Genomic DNA, 18,352 nt, shown 5'->3' with positions numbered 1-18,352 from the left:
TAAGGCCATAGAGGGATAGAAGAACCCAACCCCCACTCCAGGGGCCACAACAAATAAGGCCACTCCTATTGTGGTAGGAAAGACTTTATTACTGTGGTGTCCGTTCATTCACAGATACCCAGAAATCAGGTGTTCCTAGCTTGGGGCCTCCTGTGACTACTTGGGCCTATATTTAAAAACTGTTCTGAAATTCCTGACCAGTGAGCAAATTAATACCAGTTGCCAGAATAGCAAATACATAAATTTTATGGCTTTTCCTAGAGATTTATACATAAACATTTGAGAGACACCTATACAAATATTTTCAATAAGGTTTGGCTTTTTTTTTTCCTCCTAAGACATTTATTTATTCAAATACTGACTCAAAATTTGAATGCCGGTATATTATAAATACCGTAATAGCCTTCTGCTTGTTGACATAGTTAATTATATTTATCACCAGACTTATGAAAGAAACCTATCCCTGCTATTAAATTCTCTTGTGGAAAAAATTAATTAGCTAAACAAAATAATGTTTCCCTGACCTTCAAGTTAAAATGGAAATAAGATACTTTTTAATCAAGAAGACATTAAATTCCCCAAACCCTAAGGGTTTGCACTTGAAAACTTTGGTACTTAAAGTATATACACTGTGTACATGATGTGTTTGTTTTCTGCCACCAATCTTCTCTTCGGCAGGTTGGATAGGTTCTTGGAATAACACTTTGGCAAAAAGAAATTTTGGAATGTGTGAGGGCTGGCATATGTGGTTAAGCTCTTCTCAGCCACACACTTGACCCAAGAAAGATCTTAAATTTGGGTATAGAGTGAAGTACATATATGTATTTTAAGGCAACATTGCTGAGTTAAATAGAATAGTGCAGTCGAAGAAAAGGAATGGTCGTTTTCAAGAGAGACTCAGTAAGACATGAATGCTTCTGTGTAATCCTATGGAATGGTAAACCTGATGTGGTCAGCTCATGCCATGGTCTCTAAGGGGCAGATGAGTCAGGGCCTTGTGTTAAAGAGTGACTCAGAACATAGGGGGTCAAATATGCTGAGAAAGGTAGACTAGGTGGACATATTTATTTCAGCATCTGTTCATTCAGCTAACAGACATTTTTCTATGAGTGCCTGCTTCGTACCAGGTATTGAAGTTTGCAGAAGATACACAGATAAATGAGTTCTAGTCTCTTCTTAAGGACTCGAGGAATTTGCAGTCTCAAGGAGAAGACGACAGACACGTAAACAGATACCTACATTATGTTATGGAGTAGCACCTGACCCAGCCTGGGGGAAGGGAGGACTAAGGGGGAGGTTTCTTGAAGGAGGTGAATTCAGAACAGAATCTTAAAGGACAAATGGGGATTAGGTACAGAACGGGATAGCAGGAGCTAAGAACCATGTGCAGAGCCCCAGCATCAATGAATAAATAGGTAACTGAGCAGATATTATCTAGTAAGCAGGCACTATTTCCAGTGAGTGTCTCACCCACATTCTTTCATTTATCCTCACAAGTGTATTCTAAGCCAGGCACCCCCATTTTACAGAAATGAAAACTGACACTTTGAGACATTAAGTAAATTGCCCTAGGCCACACCAACAGTAAGAAGTATCACAGGGGTTTGAACTCAGGTCCATGTTAATTTAGAAGCAGACCTCTTACAAACACTTGTGATCATAGTCTACTTTCAGTAAGTTTTTATCAGCAGACACTCCTAAATAAATGGTAATTCAATCACATATAAGTTTTATATATATATATATATATATATATATATACAGATATATATATATATGCTAATATGTTATACATGTCTTACAACACACACAAAAATAGAACATTTCAAATTTAGAGTTAATGATAATAAAGGCATTTAAAAAATGTCTTGGTGACATTCATAGAAAATGTTAATATGTTAATAAAATTATGCTAATATGCATGGATTATAACACACACAGAAAATAGACAATTTTAAAGTTAGAGTTAATGATAATAAAGACATTTTAAAAATATGTTGCTAATTATAGTGGCTGAATACTCTCATTAGATAATATTTCAGTATCTCAAGGTAATATCATTGGGATGGCATTGGTATGTATATTGGGCAAACATGTCCAAATATACATTTAGAGCATTTACTGACAAAATAAGCATACATCCACATTTCAGATCTTGATTATTTTAACTTTTGGGAGGCCAGAGTTCTGATCTAATTAGATCATTCTTGTTTATAAGCTCAGGATGCAGCTGAGGAAGTTTGTAATAAAAGAATGATCTTCCGTCTTTGATTTATTTGCAGTGATCTTTTAGCCACTTACCCATTTATGAAAGTAAGTTTAGTTTAAACTAGATAATATAATTCATAAATCCACATAACCAAGCAAATGGAGACTGTCATGTCTTGTAAAATGCAACAAAGAAACGAGGTGCCCTGACCCCCCCCTTCTTTAGAAATTCCACTCCTCCTCAGGATATCCCATATGCAGAGTATGATGGGGGACAACATGATGTGTGACAGCTGGCAGACCAAGAGGAAAGGAGGAGTAGGTAGTAAGGCTGTAGTCTTCTGACTGGGCTTTCCCTATTTGGTGTACCCTTGAGTTTCTGTATTTTATATTATAAGAATTATAGCACTATTCATCATGATGTAAAATCCAATATAAATTTGGTCCTTTTGGGGCCACATTAAAGGGGTTTAATGACAGAAACAATAAAAGGACTGATGTTTTATGGTAAGACAGTGGAATGTCAGTGTCACCACTTCAGGTCAGCCTCATAGGAGTCTTGTAGCCCATATGGCCAAAAATACAAATGATGTTGTTTAAATAGAAAAACAAAAATATTCTGTCCTGGCATTCTGAGGACAGAACCATCTGGATGGTACAAAATACTTTGTGCCATTGGGTACTAAAATCTGGTGCTAGCTAGCATCCATTCATTCAGTGACTGTTTGTTGTCATATTATGTGCCAGGTGTGTGCACACAGGAGACAGGATCCCTTACCCTCATGGAACATGGAGTATAGATGCAGGGCAGACATTAAACAAAATGACATCATAGAATTATTCTTGTGACAGGGGCTCCAAAGGTGAAGAACAAACTTCTAGGAAAGCAGAGAGTCTTAGTGTGGTCTGAGAAGGTCAGCGAAGGCTCTATTGAGAAAAGAGATATTTAAACTAACACCTGAAGTGTGAGGGTCATGGATAAGTGTCGGGAAGAGCCTGTCATTAGAGAAAATGGCCTGATGGTGGAGATTATCCTTGAAGAAGGTCAATGTGACTGAGGGGCATGGAGGTACAAGGGAAGCTAGACAGGCAGGACCAGGGCTTGGGGCTTGTTGAAGAGTTTAAGTTTTATCCAAAGAACCATTGGAGGTAGTTAAGGGGTTCTTAAACCACTGAAAAATATGATCAGATTTCAATAAAAAGATCATGTTGGCCACAGCGTATAGAATAGAATAGAAGAGGAGGGAACAGAGTGAGAGGGAAGAAGGCGATAACCGGAGGGGTGGGTTCTTTCCATTACATACCAGAATAAACATCAACAATTGATTTGACGCTGAGCTTAGCAAAACAAAACTTTGGGCATAGAGAGAAAACAGACTTTGCATTCTTAATAATTTTAAATAATGAGGATTTTGAAAAGCAGTTTAAGGGCACTTGACTAGCTCAGTTGGTTTGGCATCCAACTCTTGATTTTGGCTCAGATCATGAGCTCAGGTTAGGAGACTGAGCCCCATACTGGGTTTCACGAAGGATGTGGAGCCTACTTAAGAGTCTCTCCCTCTCCCTTTATCCTCTCCCACCCCAGCTCGTGTGTGCACGCTATCTCTCTCCCTAAAAAAAGTGGGGTGCCTGGGTGGCTCTGTGGGTTAAGTGTGCAACTCTTGGTTTCAGCTCAGGTCATGATCTCGGGGTTGAGGGATCAAGCCCCGCATTGGGCTCTGTGCTCAGTGCAGAGTCCACTTGTCCCTCTCCTTCTGCTCCTTCCCCTGCTAGGGCTCTCTCTCTCTCTATCTCAAATGAATAGAGAAACAAATAAAAATCTTTTTTTTTAAAAGGCAGTTTAAATAATAGACATTCAAGTTCTGTATGGCATGTGTGTTTTCTTGGTTCCTGGACCGCAGCCCTGAGCAGTGTTAAGTGTGGTTTGTATTGTTCGCTGGACAGTTGGCTCTCTTTTTTCTCTGGCTGTTCCTCTCTCTGGTCTTCCTGGTTTGTTTCCTGTCTGGTGTTGAAGCAGAGAGTCGGCTGAGGGGCTGTCAGAGAGAGTCTGGGAGTCCAAGGGGAGGGTGCTTTCTCTCACAGCCTGGTGCTCATCTTGTTTTTACAGGCCAAATCTAGAAGTCAGTATTAAAATCTGTATGGGATGGGGGTGGCTTCTCCCTCCCTCAAACACGATTTTACTTATTGTTTGCAAAATAAAAATATGATACATTGATCATTAATCACTGCAGGTAATGCACCAGAGAGAGGAGTGCAGTCCCATCGAGATGCCTCATTAATGAAGCAGACATGTCGAGTGGATTTCTTCAATGACCCCTGCTACATAAATACACAGGCTCTTCAAAGTAGACTTGGCTCTGCCCCAAATCAGGGCTCAGCTCACCCCTTGGGGAGCCCATGGTACCGTGAAAGTAAGTAGCTGCTCACTGTCTGTATTAGCTTCCTATGGCTGCTGTAACAAGTTACCGCAAACTGGGTGTCTTAAGGCAACAGAAATTTATTCTGTCACAGCTCTGGAGTGGTTCCTTCTGGAGGCTCTGGAGGAGGAGCCATTCCATGCCTTTCTCCCAGCTTCTAGTGACTGTTGGCAATTTTTGGTGTTCCTGGCTTGTAGACACATCAGTCTCTGTCTCAGTCTTCACATAGCCTTCACCTCTATGTCTCAAACCTCTCCCTCCTATGTCTTCCAGGACAATACCTTTCTCTTCTAGGCCGGCCCTAAATCCAGGAAGATCTCATCTCGAGATCCTCGATTTAATTACACATGCAAAGACCCTTTTTTTCAAATGAAGCCACATTCACAGGGACTGAGGATCAGGACTTGAGCATATCATTTGGGGGGCCACTATTCAACTCACTACATTGTCTCTCATTTTCAGGAAGGCTGTTTCACTGGCCTCATTTTCAGGGAATGAAAAGGATTCTTACCTCAGTCTTATACCATAGTTAATTGTGGAGATGTTGTGGATTTCAAGGTTTTGGGACTTTGATTTTGAATAATCTTTTCAGATACTTTAACGGCTCCCAACTTTTGGTTTCTCCTGTGTATTTTTGCTGAAGTAAGGACTGTCAAAGCCAGGAGATGATTTTGAATTTGTTGGGTTGCATGAGGAACAATGACCATTATCTGGCTCTGCTTAGTGATGGTTTTACATTTATTCATTTCAAAACTCCTTGTTAAGTCATCTATACAGCATTAAAATAACATGGCTCCTTTCTTCAGCCATAGCTCCTTTCTTCAGTGAGTAAAATACAGTAAGACAAACATCATTTTCCTGCTAAATTGCTTCCAGGGGTAAATACATGAATAGGAACATAAATAAATAAAAGCCAAACAAACAAAAAGCCTACAATCAATTAAAAAATAAGTAAACCAAAAAATGCTTTTTGTAAAGTATTGAAGTCTATTAGGTTCAAATTTGGGTGAGCCAAATTTGGTTCACTCCAAAGATGGAGAGCCAGTTGTTCAGAAAGTCCTTTTGCTAGCCGAGGAAGTCTCTCCAGACTGCCAAGGGCAACTTTCCAGCTAGTGTGAGCAAAGACAAGATGAATTTTGAAGGAGATATTGCTGAGCCTAGACGTCAGCAGACCATCTTAACTCCTAAACTAAGAAACAAAGGTCCTCATTGCCAGCCACATGACAAGTGAGCCACCTTCTTACAAGCTTTCTAAGACCCGTCTTGGCACCCAGATAACCTGGTTGGATTCTTTGGAAGCAAACACTGAGATGGGGTTTTGGCCTGTGGGGTCTTTATCAGGATCACTATCAGGAAGGGAGGGGGAGCCAGTAGGCTTAGGCAGAAGGAGAAGCAGTCCAGACGAGCCTCAGCCAACCCTACCGAAAGTATGTGGGGCCCATCAGAGCTGGTCCCAAAGGGTTGCACTTTTATCCCACTTGTCTCAGTCTTCAGGTAGAGGCTGCATGAGGGAGGGAAAGCCTTTGGGCAAGGCAGCATTCTGCTGGTGAGGCAGAGCCTGAGGGGGCAGTCAGCTGCAGGCTGGCTGTTGACATCTGGGGCACTTGGTCCTTCACTGAAGAGTTATTTGGGTAGCACATCTCCGTGTTCACCATAGAGGGTATCTTGGGTCATGGATGATGGGATGTACAGTTGATTCATATTTCTGCAGTGAATTTAACTGTTCAGTGTTCAGTGACTAGTGTGGATAAGGCAGTATTTGTTAGAGGGACAGTTTTTTGAAAGAAGTTTCTGGACCTCAGAAACTTCTATTAAAAGTAACTTGCTAAGAATATATACTTGATAGCTTCCATTTCACGGACTTCTCAAAGCACCAGTGTATTATTAGAAAACTCATTTATTGGGTGGCCCAAATTAGGTGATCTGGGATATTCATTGATTCATAACTGCATTTCCTTTATAAACAAATCTCTAATGTTAAAAATCTTTAAAACTCAGCCAGGATATGGAAGCAACCTAAGTGTCCATCGATATACGAATAGATAAGGAAGGGGCGCGCGTGTGTGTGTGTGTGTGAGAGAGAGAGAGAGGGAAAGAGAGAGAGACAGAATATTATTACACAGCCATAAAAATTACACATCCATAAAAAAGGATGAAATGGTGCCATTTACATCAATATGGATGGACCTTGAGAGCATTATGCTTAGTCGGAAATAAGTCAGACTGAGAAAGACGAATCCTGTGTGATTTCACTCATACGTGGAATCTAAAAAGACAGCAAATGAATAAACAAACAAGAAGCAGAATTAGACCTATAAATACAGGGGGAAAAAACTGATGATTGCCAAAGAGGAGAGGGCTGAGGGGATGGGCAGAATGGGTGGATAAAAGCCTCCAGTTATGGAATGAATAAGTCATTGGAATAAAAGGCACAGCATAGGGGGAAAAATCTGTGTCATTTAAGCAAAGAAACATTGCCTTTTGCCATGGACAATTCAAGGTAAAACTCAATCTATAATAACATTCCTGTCATTAGTTGGAAGTAAATAAAGTCAGTTTTGTCCAAAACTGTACTATCAAAATGTGTTTTCACTGATTTTAGCCTTCTTTTTTCATCCTTTTGCCTCTCCCTGCATTGGCGGCAGTGTGTTTAATAATTTAGCCTTCTGGTATTTTTCCTTTTTCTTTCCTACTAGGCTATAATGTTCCATAGCCCTCCTGGGCTTCTTGCTACCATTGCTCTCTCCAAAAAAATTAATTCCAGCTCCAAAAGTATAAATAATATTGATTTAATAAAAACGAAGTAAGATGGAGTGGGGATAACTTTATACATACCTTTCTGCAAAATGTCTTAAATACACGTTTTAACCTTTTCTCCATAATGTTTCATGCTATGTCTTTCCTTACTTCCTCAAACACCCTCGTTAGCTTCGTTGGACCTACTTAGCCTCCATTTTCCAGACAGAAGCTTACTGATCAGTTCAGTAAGACAAAACAAAAACAAATCCAGAGACATGAACCTAGTATTTCTCAAGCATGGCTCCCAGGCTCCTCAGTCCATCCTATCATGCCACCAATGTAAGAAAAGTTCCATACAATCTTTATTTTTATCAAACATGGCAGAAGGAAATCACTGGTATTGATACGATCTAATCTGTGTACCAATTTATTGTCCCAGTAGAGCCAGTCATAACAAAGAAACTTCCTCAATATAATAGTGTAAAAAAACACCAAAGTTTACTTTCCCTGTAGCCCACAGATTGGTGGTACAGGACTGGTGAGACTGCTTTGTTATTCTCAATGCCTGGGTTGCATCTCTGGTCTAAGATGTTACATCTCTGGCCTGAGTTTCAGTACAGCCTGAGAGCTTTAATCTGGCTTAAGGTCTTTGGTCTCTGGTCTATAAGCTTGGGCTCCCACTATCCCATGAGTATTCAGCCAGTAGGAAGAAAGAAAGACAGAAGAGTGTGCAGACATTCCTTGGAAAGACAGGGCCCAGAAATGGAAGGCAGGCATCATTTCTTTTCACCTGCCCTCCACACAGCTTAGACATGTGGTTATACCTAGCTTCAAAGGAGCTAGAGTAGTTGTTCTGGCAGGGTGGCTATGTGCCCAGCTATAACCTAGGAACTCTATAACATCATGCGAGGGAGAACAGGTATTGGTACACAACTGCCTGCCCACTGCAAATATCCATGAGCTGTTCTTTTCACATAGACCATACTTGCCCTCTTCCAAAGGGAGACCTTGCAAATATCTCATACAGTTAGAGGATTCAGCTTAAAACCCGTGACACCTGGATGATGTGAAGTCCTCTCAATCAAGATTGGATGGGATCCTTATTATTTGCAAATTGTCTGTCCCCTCCCACACCCAAAATTAGTGGCGAAAAGAGGTATAAGATAACCATCATAAAAAAACCTGCATGCACTAAAGGGAAGCATCCAAGACACAGGGGTCACTGGTACATAGCAGTGACCAAATCCCATCAAGCAGTAATTGTGAAGACTCCCTGAGCTGGAAGTGGAGAAAATTATTTGCTTGGACTCTGGTTCAGCTTTATGACAGGAGTCTCCTTGTCCGTTGCTGTCTATGAGCCTGGACTGTGTCCTCTGGGTTGTTCCCGCCATTATGCTCTGCGGACACATCTAAAGGCAATGATGGAGAAAGTGCCTTTCTTGGGGGTGTCACCACTTTTTGCAACCTATTTTCTGTGGGTGTGGGCTTGATAAATTGGAGTCTGCTTTAGAAGCCAAAAAGCCATAGATAAGGAGGGATTGTGATTCATTGGCAATGTCATTTCCTTAAAAACTCAGTAGGATTCTCCTTTATTTGCTTAGAGTCAGTTCATCATGAACTTTCCCACAATGTTCCTTTATTATCTTCCTATCGCCTGAAGGATGCCTTCTTACTTTCCTGTTGGTCATTTTTGTGTTCTCTCTTCTTGATCACTGTTCTTTGAGATTTGCGAATTTAATTGATCTTTCTGAAGGACCCAGGTTTTGGTTTCATTTTCTCTATTGCTTTCTGTTTTCTGTTTCATTGATTTCCATTTTTATCTTTTTAATATTTTCTTTGTACTCTCAATTAAATTTTCTCTCCTATATCCAGCTTGTACTATCTTTTCTTCTATTGGCTTTATAGTTTTATTTCCGTAATAAAATATTTGCTTCACATGGACTTTATATTTTCTATGAGGTAGGGGGATCTAACTTCATTTTGCCTATGTAAGTGATCCAATTTTGGAAAAACCATTGACTAAGTAATCTCCTCTTTCTCTAATGTCACTCTCCATTGGGCTAGATTCTATGTATGTGAATATATTTCTGAGCCTTTATTATACTTTTTCTAATCCCCTACTTACCTATTTTATACCAGTATATTAATTAGTATGGCTTTGTAATATAACTTAATAGACATATAATTCTTTCTTTATATTACAAATAATTTTTCAGTGGGTACTATCTCAAACTTTCACTTATTATTGACATTATATGTTAATATCTTTTTCTACCAACTTTTTAGGCACTTTGTAGAGGTGAATGTATTTTTCCCCCCAATACTGCAGTTAAATCATATTTTGTAATTTTCACACACTCAAGATCCCATATTGATAAAAAATGTATGGTCAATTCTCATAGTTCATGCATTCCGTATTGGAGAACTTGTTTACTTGCTAATATGTATTTGTAACCCCAAAATACTCATGGCACTCTTGTGGTCATATGTAGACATGCACAGAGCAAGAAAAAATTTGAGTTGCCCAATGCACACTTTTCCAGCTAAGGTCAAATAAGGTAACACTCTGCCTTCTCATTCCAACTCTCTTATTGTAAATAGGTATCCTTTTGCAGTCCATTTAATGCCACATATTTTGCATTTTTGTGCGATTTATTAATGATTTTGCTCCTTAAATAGTCTCCGAGGGGCACCTGGGTGGCTAGGTTGGTTAAGCGACTGCCTTCAGCGCAGGTCATGATCCTGGAGTCCAGGGATCGAGTCCCACATTGGGCTCCTACTTCCATGGGGAGTCTGCTTCTCCCTCTGACCTTCTCCCCTCTCATGCTCTCTCTCACGCTCTCTCTCTCAAATAAATAAAGTATTTTAAAAAATAAAAATTTAAAAAAAAGTAAAATAGTCTCCGAGTGTTGTGCTGAAGTGCTGTCTATTGTTCCCAAGCACAGAAGATTGCGATGAACCTGTTGGAGAAAATCCACATATTAGATAAGCTTTATTCAGGCGTGCATTGGCTATTAAGTTCAGTGTTCTTGAGTCAACAGTATATATGAAATAAGGTGTCTTTAAACAGGAATGCACATAAAACAAGGTTATGTATTTATTGATTGATGAACATGTATTTAACTGAGGCTTGGAGGAACCTAACCCTGCATTTCTCCTGTGGGTAGTGTTTCAGTTTTGACTAATACAGCGTTCACAGCAACTTTGTAAAATAAAACTACTGTCAATGAAGAGAATTAACTACTTACAGTCCTCTCCAATCAGAGATGGAGTCATTTTCACGTTGTGGGGGAAAAAGTAAGCTTTTCTTCCCACAACAGAAGACAGAATCGTTCCGCAGCCCTGACACTTTTCTCACCAATTTAATCCCTCTTCTGAATTTATCTTTAGTTATGTGACTATCCTGACATTTGTATACATTTTTTATTCTATGAATAGATTTTTTTTTAATTCAAAAGTAACCCAAATGCTCATGGAAGAAATCCAAACACAGTATAAAAAAATGACATAAAATGTACCTGCTTAAGTTACAATACTGGCTTCAACTCCCTAGATATTAACAGTTTCTTCTGATTATGACCAGAATGTTAATGCATAGTGAGGTGTGGTGGTGGATATTAAGGAGAGCACGGAGCATGGAGAGAAGGAGAACATGGAGCACTGGTGTGGTGCATAAACAATGAATCTTGAACACTGAAAAAATTAAATTAAATTAAAAAAAAACTCTCTATCTACATACATACGCATACCTATCCATCTGTCTCCTACCTACCGATCATCTATCTATCTCCTTTAAAAATAAAGTTATAACCCCTTAGAGGTTATGATAACCCCTTTCTATACTTACTTATTTCACTCTTCCATTTTAGAGATTTGTCCAAATGAACATGTAATATCCTTATTATTTTCTTTTTTCCAGTTTTATTGAGATATAATTGACACATAACATTGTACTAGTGATTTGATATATGTATATATTGTAAAATGATTAACACACTAACTTTAGTGTGGTATCCATCTGTCATCTCACATAGTTATAAAATTTCTTTTATTGTGATGAGAACTTTGAAGATTTACTGTCTTAACAACTTTCAAATATGCAACACAGTATCATTAATTATAGTTGCAGGCTGTAGGTTACACCCCCAGGACCTATTTATCTCATAACCGAAAGATTGTAACTTTTTATCCCCTTCACCCATTTCTCCCACCCCTTATTCCCTGCCTTTGGCAATCATCAGTCTGTTTTCTGTTTCTGTGAGGTTTTTTTTTAATTCCACATATAATTGAGATTATGCAGTATTTGTATTTCTCTGTCTGACATATTTCACTTAGCATAATGCCCCCAAGGTCCATCCATGTTGCAAATGGCAGGATTTCCTATGTTTTTATGGCTGAATAATATTCGTGTGTGTGTGTGTGTGTGTGTGTGTGTAAAATCAACCAATCACATTTACCTTATCCATTCATCCATCAATGGATATTTAGCTTGTTGCCATATCTTGGCTTTTGTAAATCATGCTGCAGTGAACACGGGGGAGCAGGTATCTTTTTGAGATAGTGATTTTGTTCCTTTGGATCTATAGTAGTTCTGCTTTTAGTTTTTTGAAGAACCTCCATACCATTTTCCATGGGGGCTGCAGCAATTTACATTCCCACCAATAGGGCATGAGGGTTTTTTTTCCCTCCACATCCTTGCCAACATTTATCTCCCATCTTTTTGATGATAGCCGTTCTAACAGGTGTGAGGTGTTATTTCATTGTGGTTTTGATTTGCATTTCTCTGATGACTAGTGATGTTGAGAACCTTTTTATGTACCTGTTAGCCATTTGTATGTCTTCTCTAGAAAAATATCTATTCAGTTCCTATGACCATTTTTTAATTGGATTGTTTGGGTTTTTTGCCACAGAATTGTATATGTTCTTCAGATATTAACCCCTTATCAGATCAGTGACTGGCAAATATTTTCTCCTATTCCATAGGTTGTTTTTTGTTTTGTTTATTGTTTCCTTTGCTGTGCAGATTTTTGTTTTGATGTGGCCCTTACATTTTAATTTTTGCTTTTGTTGCTTTTGCTCTTGGTGTCAAATCCAAAAAATCATTGTCAAAACTGATGTCAAGGAGCTTACACCCTATGTTTTCTTCTAGAAGTTATATGGGTTCAGGTCTTATATTCAAGTCTTTAATCCATTTTGAGTTGGTTTTTGTGTATGGTGTAAGAAAGGGGTCCAATTTGATTCATTTGCATATGGCTGTCCAGTTTTCTCAACATCATTTATTAAAGACATTATCCTTTTCCCAGTATCATTTTCTTAGCTCCTTTGTTGTAACTTAATTGACCATATAAGTGTAGGTGTATTTTGGGGCTTTCTATTCTGCTTCATTGATCTATGTGTCTGTTTTTATGCCAATACCACACTATTTTGATTACTCTGGCTTTGAAATATAGTTTGAAATCAGGCAACATGATGCTTCTAGCTTTGTTCTTTTTTTCTCAGGTTTGCTCTGGCTATTTGAAGCCTTTTGTGGTTCCACACAAATTTTAGCTTTGTTTGTTCTAGTTCTGCGAAAAATGCCATTGAAATTTTTGATAAGAATTGCACCGAATCTGTACATTGTTTTGGGTATTATGGACTTTTTAACAATATTAATTCTTCCAATCTATGAGCACAGACTATTTTTCCATTTATTTGTTTCTTCAATTTTTTTTATCAATGTGTTAGAGTTTTCAGTATACAGATTTTTAACTCCCTTACTTAAATTTATTCTTAAGTATTTTGTTATTATTTTTAAAAGGTTTTATTTATTTAAATAACCTCTACACCCAGTGTGGGTCTTGAACTCACAACTCTGAGATCAGGAGTCACATGCTCTTTGAACTGAGCCAGCCAGATGCCTCGGTATTTTATTATTTTTTATGCTATTGTAACTGGGATTGTTTCCTTAATCTCTATTTCTGAGAGTTTATTAGTGTATAGAAATACAACTAATTTTCATAGATTGACTTTGTATCCTACAACTTTACTGAATTCATTTATTAGTTCTAATAGGTTTTGTGTGTGTGTGTGTGTGTGTGTGTGTGTGTATACTCTTTAGGGTTTTCTATATATATTATGTCACCTCCAAATAGAAACAGATTTACTTCTTCCTGTCCAATTTGGATGCCCTTTATTTCTTTTTCTTGCCTAATTGCTCTGGCAAGGACCTTCAATACTATATTGAATAAAAGTGGGGAGAGTAGGCATCCTTTTTTCCTAATCTTAGAAGAAAAGCTTTCAGACATGAAATATTGCCATTTGCGACGACGTGGATGGAACTAGAGGGTATCTTGCTTAGCGAAATAAGTCAATCAGAGAAAGACAACTATCATATGATCTCTTTGATATGAGGAAGTGGAGATGCAAGGCGGGGGGGTGTTGGGGGGAGGTAGGAAAAGAAAAAATGAAAAGATGGGATTGGGAGGGAGACAAAACATAAAAGACTCAATCTCAAGAAACAGACTGAGGGTTGCTGGGGGGAGGGGGGACGGGAGAGGGTGGTGGGGAAATGGACATTGGGGAGGGTATGTGCTATGATGAGTGCTGTGAAATGTGTAAACCTGGCGATTCACAGACCTGTACCCCTGGGGATAAAAATACATTATATGTTTATTAAAATAAAAAAATTTAAAAAAAAAAGAAGAAAAGCTTTCAGCTTTTCACTGATGATCATGATATTAGCTTTAGCCTTGTCATATATGGTCTTTATTATGTCATAGTACATTTCCACCACACTGACTTTGTCGAGAGCTTTTATCATGAGTGGATGTTGAATTTTGTCAAATAATTTTTCTTCATCTTCTGAGATTATCATCTGGTTTCATCCTTCACTAATGTGATGTGTCACATTGATTGACTTGTGGATGTTGAACAATCCCACATCCCTAAAATCTCACTTGATCGTGGTGTATGATCCTTTTCTTTGATCAACTTGAAGTGCTGTTGAATTTGGTTTGCTTAAGGACTTTACATCTATGTTCATCAGGGATATTGTCCTGTAATGTGTGTGTGTGTGTGTGTGTGTGGTATCCTTGTCTGTTTTTGGTATCACGGTAATGCTGGGCTTGTGAAGTGAGTTTGGAAGTGTTACCTCGTATTTTTTGGAAGGGTTTAAGAAAGATTGGAATTAATTTCTCTTTAAATGTTTGGTAAAATTCACCTGTGAAGCCAGTTGGTTCTGGACTTTTCTTTCCTGGGAGGTTTTTGATGAGTGATTCAGTCTCTTTACTACTAATTCATCTGTCCAGATTTTCTATTTCTTCATGATTCAGTGTTGGTAGTTTGCATGTTTTTAGGAATTATCCATTTTTCTAGGTAATCCAATTTGTGGGCATATAATTGTTCAGAGTAGTCTCTTACGATCCTTTGTATTTGTGTGTTGTCACTTGTAATGTCTCCCCTTTCATTTTTAATTTTATTTGAGTCCTTTTTTTTTTCTTGGTAAGTTTATTTTGTTTATCTTATTTTAATTGCATATTATATGTTATCTTTTTACTCTCCATTTCATTTATTCCTGCTCTGATCTTTGATATTTTTTTCTTCTATTAAATTTGGGCTTAGTTTGTTCATTTTAGAGTAACTTTGAGGTGTATAGTTAGGTTGTTTATTTGAGATCTTTCTTTTTTCTTAATATAGGTATTAATTGCTCTGAACTCAAACTGCCTTTGGTAGCATCCCATAAATTGTGGTATGTAGTATTTTCATTTTCATTTCTCTCAGGATATTTTCTGATTTATCTTTTGATTTATCCTTTGACCCATCTGTTGTCTAGTAGCATGCTGTTTAATTTTCACATATTTGCGAATTTCCTAGTTTTCTTGTAATTGATTTCTGGTTTCATATCATTGTAGTCAGAAAAGATGCTTGATATTATTTCATTCTTTTAAAATTTATTAAGGCTTGTTTGTGGCCTAACATATGACTTATCCTGGGAAATGTCCTAAATGCACTTGAGAATATATATTCTATTACTTTTGGGTGAAATGTTTTGCAAATGTCTGTTGAGTCAATCTGGTCTAATGTGTAGTTTATGTCCAATGTTTCCTTACTGATTTTCTGCCTGGATGATCTATTTATTGTTGAAAATGGGATATTGAAGTCCCCTATTATTACTATGTTGCTATTTTTCCCTTCAAGACTGTTAATATTTGCTTTAGATATATATCTCCTCCTATGTTGGATGAACAAACCTTTGTTATTTTCAATTGTTTTATAGTATTCTATTGTATGAATACATCATAGTTTATATAACCATTCCCTTACTAATGGACATCTAATTTTTTACAGTCCTTTGCTGATATAATAATCATTACTACCCAAAAATACCCAATTACATGTGCTTTTTAAAAATTGAGTGTGTCAATATGCTACCTTCACAGTTCACATTGGTTTCTGTAAATGTCTCATTCTTTATCATTGGAATTACTTGTAATTGTTTAATCCGATTTTACACGTCACATTATTTTTCTCCCTTAAGCCACAAGCCTCCTCTCTGAGGTTTTACCTGTCAGATGCTTATGGGTGTAGATATTCTTACCTATCTTGACCTTTCCTGAATTTCAGATTGTGAATAATATGTTTTCAGTTGCCATAGGAACTCCAAGATGACATGATTACTTTCTTCCATGATTCCTATCACTTTTTTTTTTCTTTTTTAGGTCTCAATTAAATACAGAACGGCCTTTCTTGTTGCTTCCTTAACCTCTACTACTTCTGAGAAAATATGTTATTAGTTATAGCAAATCAATAACTTATTAAATTTTGTAGGGCAATTTTATTTATTTTATTTTTTAATAATTTTTGTATTATGTTATTTTAGTCACCAACAATGAATCATGGAACACTGCATCAAAAACTAATGATGTATTGTAGGGCAATTTTATATAAATAACTAGATTTAAGTTATTATTATCTTTCTCAAATTCTGTATTATGTATGAAAGGAGTCGATAATAGGTAATGCAGTACAATGGTAAAGACTATTGATGATGGGACCATAGGTGATTAATTTTCTTTGTTTCTCTGTGTTTCCCAGATTTAAAGAAGTAGCATGCATAACTTTTTTAAAATTAACATATAATGTATTATTTGCTTCAGGGGTACAGGCCTGTGAATCACCAGTCTTACACAATTCACAGCACTCACGATAGCACGAACCCTCCCCAATATCCATAATCTAGCCACCCTATCCCTCCCCCCACCCCTCAGCAACCCTCAGTTTGTTTCCTGAGATTAAGTGTCCCTTATTGTTTGTCTCTCTCTCTCAATCCCATCTTGCTTCATTTTTTCCTTCCCTACCCACCATGACCCCTCACCCTGCCTCTCAAATTGCTCATATCAGAGAGATCATATAATAACTGTCTTTCTCTGATTGACTCATTTCACTTAGCATAATACCCTCTAGTCCTATCCACGTTGTTGCAAATGGCAAGATTTTGGGGTTTTGATGGTTGCATAGTATTCCATTGTGTGTGTGTGTGTGTGTGTGTATGTGTATATAAAAGACTAAATGATTTATATATATATATGTGTGTGTGTGTGTGTATGTGTGTGTGTGTGTGTGTATATATGTGTGTGTGTGTGTGTCTATATATATATATATATATATATAGACACACACACACACCACATCTTCTTTATCCATTCATCTATTGATGGACATCTAGGTTCTTTCCATAGTTTGGCTATTGTGGACATTGCTGCTATGAACATTCAGGTGCACATGCCCCTTCAGATCACTACATTTGTATCTTTAGGGTAAATACCCAATAGTGCCATTGCTGGGTCGTAGGATAGCTCTATTTTCAACTTTTTGAGGAACCTCCATGCTGTTTTCCAGAGTAGTTGCACTAGCTTGCATTCCCACCAGCAGTGTAGGAGGGTTCCCCTTTCTCCACATCCTCGCCAGCATCTGTCATTTCCTGACTTGTTAATTTTAGCCATTCTGACTGGTGTGAGGTTGTATCTCACTGTGGTTTTGATTTGTATTTCCACGATGCCGAGTGATGTTGAGCACTTTTTCATGTGCCTGTTGGTCATTTGGATGTCTTCTTTAGCATGCATAACTTTTAAAATTAAAACAAAAATTTTTAAAAAATCTGTCAGATATTCTGCTTTTAGGAAAATTAGATTTTCAGTAAAGGTTTAGATGATTGAAATGTCCCAGTACAGTGTATGTTGTTCTTGTGCTAATTTGGGAAACTATGTTAGGAAAATATTATCTATACTCTCAGGCTGGCCCATGATCTGTTGCGTCTTTTCAAGATGATATAACGTCTGTTTTTCTTTTGTTTTGTCCTTGTCCAAAAGCTCTCCACCCTTATCTCAGAATAAACTGGAAGCCATCATGCATTACAACGTCCGTGCCCACACACACACGCACGCATCTCTCTTCCACTCACACACTCACTCACTGAAATGGGTCCACGGTTACTTATCAGAGTTCTCGATTATGCCTAAAAGCAAGCAGCACTAAGGCTAACTTCATTTATTATTCATCAGATCTGGACACATTTCGTCAGCCTTTTTCTGGTAACAGTAGATAGATATGATTGTTTGGAGAGGAGAATATTTTCAGCCACTAAATATAGACTAAAGATATGTTCAAAAAGATATATTTGTGAATGCTGCATCATAATTGTGCTATGCAGAGAGAAGTTCCTAAGTAGAGACAAAACTATAACATATTTATGGGAGAATTGGGTTATGTTTACAGGGCCATGGTTGCCTGTATCAATGACTTCATGAAATCATCATATGTAAGTTGTAAAACTTAGAGTTCAGGGGACGCCTGGGTGGCTCAGTTGGTTAAGCAGCTGCCTTCAGCTCAGGTCATGATCCCAGCGTCCTGGGATCAAGTCCCACATCGGGCTCCTTGCTCGGCAGGGAGCCTGCTTCTCCCTCTGCCTGTGCCTACCACTCTGTCTGCCTGTGCTTGCTCTCTCTCTCTCT

The 18,352-nt window shown here is 37.9% G+C and overlaps 1 protein-coding gene across 1 annotated transcript in view; it reads left to right on the top strand.

The window, feature by feature from the left end:
* SHC4 (SHC adaptor protein 4) overlaps positions 1-18,352 on the top strand; it is a 133,823-nt gene that overhangs the window by 104,474 nt on the left and 10,997 nt on the right. The window contains exon 10 of the mRNA XM_080808098.1: positions 4,440-4,619. Within this exon, the coding sequence (XP_080664224.1) occupies positions 4,440-4,619 (180 nt within the window). The remainder of the gene's footprint in view (positions 1-4,439; positions 4,620-18,352) is intronic.

This window comes from Martes martes, assembly GCF_963455335.1.
Source record: "Martes martes genome assembly, chromosome: 7".
In the NCBI taxonomy this organism is placed as follows: domain Eukaryota; kingdom Metazoa; phylum Chordata; class Mammalia; order Carnivora; family Mustelidae; genus Martes; species Martes martes.
This window is presented reverse-complemented; position numbering and strand designations above follow the sequence as displayed.